General features: G+C 34.1%; 1 protein-coding gene across 1 annotated transcript in view; it reads left to right on the top strand.

The window, feature by feature from the left end:
- Positions 1-2524: 2524 nt before the first annotated feature.
- LOC137014807 (receptor-type tyrosine-protein phosphatase eta-like) overlaps positions 2525-10308 on the top strand; it is a 69784-nt gene continuing 62000 nt past the window's right edge. Inside the window, exon 1 of the mRNA XM_067379326.1 lies at positions 2525-3039. Within this exon, the coding sequence (XP_067235427.1) occupies positions 2974-3039 (66 nt within the window). The 5' untranslated portion in view covers positions 2525-2973. The remainder of the gene's footprint in view (positions 3040-10308) is intronic.

Raw genomic sequence — 10308 nt, 5'->3', positions numbered from 1 at the left:
AATCATTTGTTTCGAATCAGTGGTTCGAACCGCCAAAGTCACGTGATTTCAGTAAACGAGGCTTTGTTACGTCATAAGTGTTTTGGAAATTTCAGTAGACTTTGGCAGTTTGATACACGATCTTAACCTCTGATTTGAAACAAAAGATTCGGAGATCGTCATCGTGTACATGGACACTTTGCGGTCATCTGCACGCATCGCATTTTTTGTGACTGTGCGGACAAGTACAAACCTTTCAGCTGTGCTGCCATTCTGGAGTAAAGAAGAATAGGATACAGGAGGAGGAAGTTCAACACTCTTATTTCTAAATCTAATCTAAAGTAATTTTTGCTTATTAGTATGGTTCAATCAGATTACTGAAGGTCAGCAGCAAACACATTGGTTCATAAAGTGAGATTAAATACATAAAGTATATTTGTGTAATTTAATATATTTAATTATAACAGGTTTGTGTTAAATTCTGAGATTGCATTTCACTGTTTTTATTCATTTTGAGGAATACTGAATGTTTTCATGCAAGTGAGATGAGTAAATGCATGTTCACATTCTATCTACAATGACCATCATGTTCACAGAGCGCACAAAACATCTCTGCACTTTATTTCTCTCAACATGTGGACAGGAGAGCTGTCAGTCAATAAATGTGAAAAGTAATCTGTATTACTTATTTGAAAAAGTAACTTCGATATATTGCTGTAAATCGAAAAAGTAATGCGTTACTTTACTAGTTACTTGAAAAAAGTAATCTGATTACATAACTCAAGTTACTTGTAATGTGTTAATGATATGATCTGTATGTTTGTGCCGTAGGTTTCTTTGAATACATGATGCCCGATCAAGAAGAGTATGGTTTTTAACTGAAGCTGGATAATGACCTCCCCGAGAAGAACCACCCAGACCCAAGAGACATGGGACAGTGACAGGGCCAATGGGCATCTCTCCGTGGCCTTTTACATAGATGAATCTGAAAGCGATATCATACAATCATCATAGTAAACACGGAATCTCCAAAAAAAGCTTTAGAAGTTCTAAATATTTGTGTGCAAACATGGTTATTCCTCTCATGGGCATTGCGCAAGTATAATTAGTACTATTTTCATCCAGAACTTAAGTAAACGTTCAAAATAGGCTCAGAATCTACAGGAAGAGAAGATTACAATAGTCAGTAACAATGAAATGAATGTGTATTGTTGGGCCAAGGAGTTTAATACTGTATATGTAAACAATTTACTATATATATATATATATATATATATATATATATATATATATATATATATATATATATATAGCTGAATTTATTAAAATAACCCCATTCATAAGTATATGAACCATTGATTCTTAATACTGTGTGTGGTTACTTGGATGATCTACGACTGTTTTTTTTTTTTTTTGTTTTTTTTTGTTTTTTAATGGTTGTTCATGAGTCCCTTGTTTGTTCTGAGCAGTTAAACTGAGCTCTGTTCTTCAGAAAATATCTCCAGGTCCCCAAAATTCTTCAGTTTTCCACCATCTTTTGCAATTCTCCAGGTCCTGCAGATTCTTCAGTTTTTAAGCATTTTTTGCATATTTGAACCCTTTCCAGCAGTGACTGAATGATTTTGAGATCCGTCTTTTCACACTGAGGACAACTGAGGGACTCAAACACAACTGTTAAAAAAGGTTCAAACATTCACTGATGCATTAATAGATGGGGGGTGAAAACATTTGGAATTTGAAGATCAAGGTAAATTGTATTTAATTTGTCTGCCAGGAAACATACAAGTATCTTCTGTTGCTTCCGAAGGGCAGTACTAAATGAAAAACAATGATATTCAAGCAAAATAAGAAAAATTTGGACCTCTTCATCCTGTTCAAAAGTTTTCACCCCCCGACTCGTAATGCATCGTGAATGTTTGAACCTTGTGTTTGAGTCCCTCAGTTGTCCTCCATGTGAAAAGATGGATCTCAAAATCATTCAGTCACTGTTGTAAAGGGTTCAAATATGCAAAAGATGGTGGAAAACTGAAGAATTTTTGGGACCTGGAGATAGTATCTGAAGAACAGAGCTCAGTTTACCTGTTCAGAACAAACAAGGGAAGGGAATTATGAACAACCATCACACAACAACAACAACAAAAAACAGTTGTAGATCATCCAAGTAACCACCCACAGTATTAAGAATAAATTGTTCACAAACTTTTGAACTGGGTCATTTTAATAAATTCAGCTATTTTTTGTCTTATGGATTATATGTAAACATATTTTATGTAAAATATCTTACTCAGGACAGTACTAAATAAAAAATAACATACATTTTGCACATTTTCACAGATCCTGCAACTGTATATATATATATATGTAAATATGTGTGTGTGTGCGTGTGTGTGTGTGTGTGTGTGCGTGTGTGTGACCCTCACACTGGACAGTGGTGCTGTTACGTGCTTTGTGTGGGAGTTATGCAAATCTTCATCAGAATAGCTCATTTTGAGCAGTGCTGGGAAAGTGTTTAGTGCAACTTGAACGAGAGTAGCCTAAATAACAGGAAGTTTCAGTACTGGAAATCTTAAACAGAAGTATATACGGGAGTTGCCAAAAGATGAAGAAGAAAAAAACGTGCGTGAAGTATGAAGTTCCACAGTGGCCTGTTTAAAATAGTGGACATTATAACTTCCTGTTTGGACTGAGGGGGCGGAATAGCAGTCATTAGTAGATGGAGTGGAGTGAAGCGATGCGATTATTGAAGCGATGAGTTTCGCAACGCCCGTTCCGTTCAGCCAAATAAAGAAGAGGCGGAACAGAAAGATTTAACTCTGGTGACAGCAGTCAGCTCCACCTTGAGCAAGAGCTCACACCTTTCACATCAGTGCTCGATACGGTTTGACAAGGTCGTGACAGTTTAAAGAGTTTCATCACTGAGGAAAGTCGCGGGGAAACTTATCTGAACAGGATATGAAGATCTCTGCTCAGGAGTATTACGATTCGTGAATTAAGATGGGATGTCTTTCTGTCAAAACTTTATGTAAAGGCATAGCGATTCTGTTCTTTGTCAATTTTCAGGTAAGACATCCTCTGTATTTTGCAAAAGTTTCTGTTAGTTTGTTAAAACACCAAGAGTTTAGTTCATGTAAACACTTGTTGCTGTTAACTGATGTTGTGCTCTTAAAGTTTTGCCTGCAAAGAAAGATAGAACTTATTTTGTTAAAAAAAAAAAAAAAAAAAAAAAAAAAAGAAAAAGAAGAAGACACATATCCAGTATTATTGTGTTTTTTTTATTTTTATTTACTGGTTAATATGGTAATATATGTAGGCTAATATTATAATATACAGACACTACAAATCATTGCATGTCATAAAGTATCAGACAGGGTTGGGCAGAAATACATCAAAATGTATTTTAAAATAAAATACCAAATACTTTAATTTTAAATGTATCAAAATAAACTACAAAATACAGCAGCCACAGCATGTATCAAAATAAAATACTGTATTTTTGTATTTGAAAAATACTAAAAAATACTTTTAACAGGGGGCATGAAATTTCTCCGCAAACCTTCCATCAATTGGACTATTAGATCTATCCCTTCACCATTACACTGACTTAATTGATTAAGAAAACAATGTTTGATATCAACAGCTTTTCTCTGCCCGAGTCAATCAATAAATCTAATATATGCAACCAGTTAAAGGCACAATATGTACAGTAGAATTTTTGGATTAAACTATCCAAAAAACACTAGAACAATGTTATATATTTTGTTGACTTGTGTACTTACATTATCCCAAATGTTTCCAAGAATGTTTTAATCCAGATAAATATGCAATTTTAGCCAGGACACAGGCCGTGTCCATACGTCGTCTATCAATGTCATCATACCTGCTTTACCCTCGATGTCCGGTTTTATTTTGTAGAAACCATGGAGACACCAAAGAGGCATTATATTCCTCATCTGTCTAATAAAACATATTATATGTTTTATCAGACAGATCAGAAACTGTTTGGATTCATTCATCGACTGAAAACTTATCATGTTATATAGATTCTTGTTTAAATCTTGTTTTCTTGATTTACTGCGAGTACCATGTTTTACCATGACTAACGTTGATCTAGCTTACTGCAGTGTGCAACAAGTGTCTCATAGCAGCCGCCAGGCAAACACACAGAGTAGCATTATAACAACTTTCAAAACACAAATGTATCTAATGTGATAAACAGCGCCGCATTACCCAACATATGCTAGACCGAAAAAAGCGAAAGCAGCGACTGCAGTATAATACAGGTTCCACTGCTCTCGAGAAATGTGTCGCACTCGTCTCTCGTTAGCAATCTCTCCAGCGGTCTTGTTCAGCTCCAACATCACTTGCCCTGCTCTGCTTCATACTACAGTAACGTTAAAAATCTCCTCCATGAACATGATTTCTGCCCGAGTCCCGTCCCGATTTTTTTCCTCTGGCTGTAGACATGAAAACAACACATCCCATGATTCCACAAAATCAAGGATAAGCGACTGAATAAGCGACCTCTAGTGGCGAAAATTTACATATTGTGGACTTAAAAGAATCAAATATTCACATATCCCTGTGATCTCCCAGATGAAGGTTAGTTTTAAAGTAACCAACAGTTTAATTTTTAACAGTTTGTGAATGACAATTATAACCTAATTTAGTTACTTGGTGTTTGGTAATGAAGGGCCTACTTTGCATCAGCAACACTGACTCAATGACAAGTCATTTATAGGAAGACAACTGATGGCTCTTGTATTCATAGCAATTAGTTTATAACTAATTAATCAATTGATTGTTAATCACAAATATAGGGGGCTGCTGCTCAGTATAATAGTCTTCAAGAACATTACGTAAATTGGTAAGCTATTTAGACTAGGCTTACTAAAACTTAACATCTGTTCTGAACAAATCTGGGCTGCGTTCAGCCCCGACAAAACGTTGCAAAACGTTTTTTAAATGGAAACGGTGGTGCGTTGAACACCCCGTTCTGATGACGCAGGAGTTGCAACTACGGCAGCTGAGAAGGACATTGTTTGTGTTCTTTTTGAAGAATTTTCGGAACCTGATGAAATCGGTATAAATGCGTGTTTAATACGGCAAAATACACTCGATGTTACAGTCACTGCCATTGCCGTCCAGAATTAAAGAGAACATCCCAATGGAGTGAAGGGATTTGTGGAAACTTATAATTATTGTGAACCAACATTTGCCTCGCAAATGACTAAATGATCTATATGACATTATTTTTATTGTGAGTATTAGGCTTATCATTATTTCTGATCACTGTTGTTGTGCTATGATATTGTAATATTTACCATTATATAATCAGAGGAGAAAAGAAAGGATTATGAAAGTGTAACTCCGAAATACAATAGCTAAATATATACATATGTATAGTACTTTTATGTTACATTTATACACATTGTGCAGGATGTCTCTTTAATACCGTGTGGTTTATATGCATGTTGATGCTGATTGGGCTGAGATTTTTGACACACCCACAAAACAAAACGTATCTCAAACCTTTTGCACACCGTTTCCAGGAAACATGTCGTTCAACCCGGAAACTGTAGCAAAATGTTGCACACCGGTTTGAGCTTGAACGTGCCCCTGAGCAAACTACTGAGTAGGCACCAATCAGAGGCTGCATTTTTATGATGTCATCAAGTAGACTTCTTACAAAGTATTTTAAAAATACACTAAAATATTTTGATACAAAATACAAAGCCATTTTCATCAACACTATCAAATACAAATTACAAAATACTATTTTGTATTTGAAATACATGTATCATAAATACTGCCCATCCCTGGTATCAGAACAAGGGATATTTATTTTAATGAAAATTTGCACAAGCACACTTTTCAAGCCAAAAAAAAAAAAAAAAAAGTAAATGTATGTTTAAACAATTGATACATTTTTATTGAAGAATTTATTAGACAGAAAGAAAGAAACAAAGAAGCTTGTATTTTGTTTTATACTCAAAGAGTTGCTGTTTTAAGGCAATTTGAATAAATGTTCAATATTTTGGACCCTATATTGCCAAAATATGATTAATTTATCTACCATTTGTTTGGTTAAAGAGTACTGGACCCAAAGAGACAATTAAAAATGTATTAATATCATTGCGTTTCATAAACTAAATATATTACAAAACACTTTTCAATCTTTTAAAGAAAAATAAGTTATAACAAATAACGTAAATAGTGTTCAAAATGAAGACAGAAAAGTATATAGACACTTTTCAATTGTTAGTGGACAATTTCCGTAGTTGATTTGTTGAACTACGCCTTATTCTGCTAGGACACCTGTGTGAATTTGAATAGAACTGACTTTATACATCTACAGAAACACCAGTTTATCAAAAGCATCTCATTTGTTTGAGATGCTGCTTGCGTTTATATTTTGTTTTATGATCAAATGAGATTTTTACATACTTTTAATCATTCTTTAAGTGTCCAAATACTGTACATTCTGGGTTCACTGTTCAATATAATAAAGATGCTGACAAATCCATTTGCTGATCAAGTAGGCGAACCATCTTTTCAAATCTAATTCAGACCCCCAAGATCAGCTAAGAAGACCCAGTTACACATTGAAATTGTGAGATCTGATCTCACCATCATCGAGTCCATCTTACATGAAGACATAGAAAAAACTGAGACAGACTAAATCCAGAAGAACTGCAGCAACATCTCCAAGAGGCTCGAAGAAACCTACGTGCAAGTTTTAGACACTTATTATTTATCAATTAACTTCTATTAACTAAATCAAATCGGAGAGTTTTTCAGGTAGCTTTGCAGAAAGGTTGTCAGAAATGTCTTGGAGATGCCACAGTTCTCCTGGATTTAGTCTGTCTCAGTTTTTTTCTGTTTCTACATGTAATCACAGATGGACTCGATGATGGTGAGATCAGATCTCCCTGTGGAGCATATCGGCCTTGTGCATACAAAAATCTCACTGGATTATGGCAATCATTGGCAAAAGGAATGTTTGGAAATGTAAACTGATATTTCCTATTGATACACTACAGGACAAGATATAAATAACTGGCTTAAAATCATTGTTTTGGTGAAAATACTAACATGCCTAAGAGAATTGTACAGTACTATTACTATTACTAGTACTAGTATATATATATATATAGCAGTGGTAGTCAAAATTATAAGAACGGTAAGATTTTTTTTTTTTATGTTTGCAAAAGAAGTGTCTTCTGCTCACCATAGCTTCATTTATTTGATCCAAAATACAGCAAAAACAGTAATATTGTGAAATATTTTTACTATTTAAAACAACTGTTTTCTATTTGAATACATTTTAAAATACAATTTATTTCTGTGTTGGCAAAGCTGAATTTTCAGCATCATTACTCCAGTTTTCAGTGTCACATGATCCTTCAGAAATCATTCTAATATGCCGATTTGCTGCTCAAGAAACATTTCTGATTATTATTAATTATTAATAACTGTGTACAATTATTATTTAAAGAATAGAAAGTTCAAAAGAACAGCATTTATCTTTTGTAACATTAAACTGTTCAAAGGTTTGGGGTCAGTCAGTTTTTTTGGAAAGAAATAAAAGAAATTAATACTTTTATTTAGCAAGGATGCATTAAATTGATCAAAAGTTGATCATTTATAATGTTGCTATTCATCAAATAATCCTGAAAAGAAATTGTACACAACTATTTTCAACACTGATAATGATGATAAATGTTTCTTGAGCAGCAAATCAACATATTAGAATGATTTCTGAAGGATCATGTGACACTGAAGACAGGGCTAATAATGCTGAAAATTCAGCTTTACCGACAGAGAAATAAACGGCATTTTAAAATATATTCCAATAGAAAACGGTTAATTTAAATTGTAAAAATATTTCACAATATTACTGTTTTTGTTGTATTTTTGATCAAATAAATGAAGCCTTGGTGAGCAGAAGAGACTTCTTTTAAAAACATTTAAAAATCTTACTGTTCTAATCATTTATGTATACAGTTATGTGTAGGGGGATGTAAAGAGGTAGGACATTTTAAATACATGTAAATATATGAATTATTTACATAATATATTTACATTTATTTAAGAATGACAATTGTGTCATCATATACTCCGTGTTCACTTCACTCTGTCATAACATTGAAAGGGGACTGAAACTTGCAAGACAAAAACCATATACTCTAAACGGTTCAAGAACTGCATGCAATTTACTTTGGGTATGTTTTTTTTTAAGCATTTTAGGCTAATTTTACAGGAATGCTAAGGGGTTAAAGAAACTCAAAATAACAAAATACTCAGAAAAGTCTGGACTAAAAAATACACTAACAGAACAACCAAAAATATCCGACAAAAGCAGACATTGAATTAAATAAAACACAGGGCTTAAAGGTGCTGTATGTAATTTTTTGACTGTACTAAAGCATAAAAATACCAAAATATGTTCACAGATATTTAGGAAAGATGCTAGGTTCACATAATAGTTTCTATGAAAACAAATTCTACAGCCAGTTATTCTACTTTGAAATGGTCCGTTTGTTTTACTCTGTGTGATCCCACCCACTGACAATTTACCCAATAGTATTTCGACAGCCCAGGTTGCCAGTTGGCGAAAAACACAGCATATTAAAATGCAGATACATTAGCTGATCAACTTACACTGTAAGGCTCGTCGCTTTCCATTGACAATTGTGCTTGTTCCTTCCTTTTGCGTGTCCTCAATCTGGCAACCCGCGTGAGTGTCGAGTCTGAGTAGGAGTCTGGAGAAAAAACTCTCTCCATTATTTTGAATTTGGACTGCAGTACCCATTTGAACCACTAGCTGTCAAAATTACATACTGCTCCTTTGAATAACAAAGGAAACTAATCATTGAAACAAACAACAGGTGCAACTCATAATCAAATCAATGAAAAACCATAGAAACAAACTGAAAACTGGGAACCATTACTAAAAACACACCCAAAACAGACATAATACAGATTACCGGTAACACATACAAGTATCATAACAGTGACTATTTTATACTTCATATAGATATATATACTTCAAACAAAGTTCTTTTTCGTTCTTTTTTTTAGGAGTAAAATCAAGTTTGAAATGTGTGAGCAGCGATATACTGTAAACGAACATCTGACGCTGGCCACACTGCTGAGAGCGACGGTTAGATGAATATGTATACATGCTGTACACTTTCTTCTCAGTAACAAAATAAACACAACAAAAATGAGAAAACTGCCTGCATTTTTTATAGAAAGCATAAGAAAAGTGTCTGATCATAACATGGGTATGTTAGCACGAGCTCTGCAAATTAGCACTCCAGTCACATCACGTTTATTTATATACTGTAGCACTTTATTTAATAGATTGCTTAAAAGCAAGCAGCTTTACAGTATCAAACACGAAAAACAGTGTCAGTGCCTCATTTCATCAGAAGCACAACTTCATTTTGTACTATAAAGCGGCTATCCAGTGTGTTCATGTTTTCACCCGCGGAGCTCTTACCTCGACAAACTCAATAGATGAAATGAGTCAGAGAAGACTAACACGCGAATGAAGGCGGAGCCTCAGCGCACACCTCGTATTACGTTATCGTCATGGACCAATGGTAGTATGAAGGTGTTTTGCAGCTGAAGCTAACTTTTCCTGAAAGTTCGCTTTGGCAAGCCGTTTCGAACTTCCAAAAATAACACAAAACGAACTTCGTTTTGGCCTGATTTTGTTCGAAATTACGTCACACCAGTTCATTCTTCGATTTCGTTTGAAGTATATCGGGGCTTTAAGCTTTGTTTGAAGAAGAGACTGAAATTTGAGTTCAGAAAAACTAAATCAGTCCAATTCGTGAACAAATCAATCGATTTGCTAAAGAGATCCAACTAAAAAAAAAGAATAGTTCACAAATCAGACATCACTAATTATCTCATGTTTCCTTCATATTTCTCACAATGACAATAAAAATATAGGCTAAATTCTAGACAGAATAAGTAAATGACAGAATTTGTCAGTGAACTATTGCTTTGTTAAAAATAAGTGTGCTTAATTGTATTGAATGTGCATTTGTAGTGTACTTCAAATTGTAAAAGTATATTTAAAAAAACTGTACTTGCAGCAGATAATGTAGTATTAATGAAATAAAAGGCCACTTAAATGTACTTTAAGAGAGTACACTTTCATAACTTACTTAAAGGATTAGTTCACTTCAGATTTAAAATTTCCTGATAATTTACTCACCCCCATGTCATCCAAAATGTTTATGTCCTTCTTTCTTCAGTCAAAAAGAAATTAAGGTTTTTGAGGAAAACATTCCAGGATTATTCTCCTTATAGTGG

The sequence above is a fragment of the Chanodichthys erythropterus genome, chromosome 24 (assembly GCF_024489055.1).
Source record: "Chanodichthys erythropterus isolate Z2021 chromosome 24, ASM2448905v1, whole genome shotgun sequence".
NCBI lineage: Eukaryota > Metazoa > Chordata > Actinopteri > Cypriniformes > Xenocyprididae > Chanodichthys > Chanodichthys erythropterus.
This window is presented reverse-complemented; position numbering and strand designations above follow the sequence as displayed.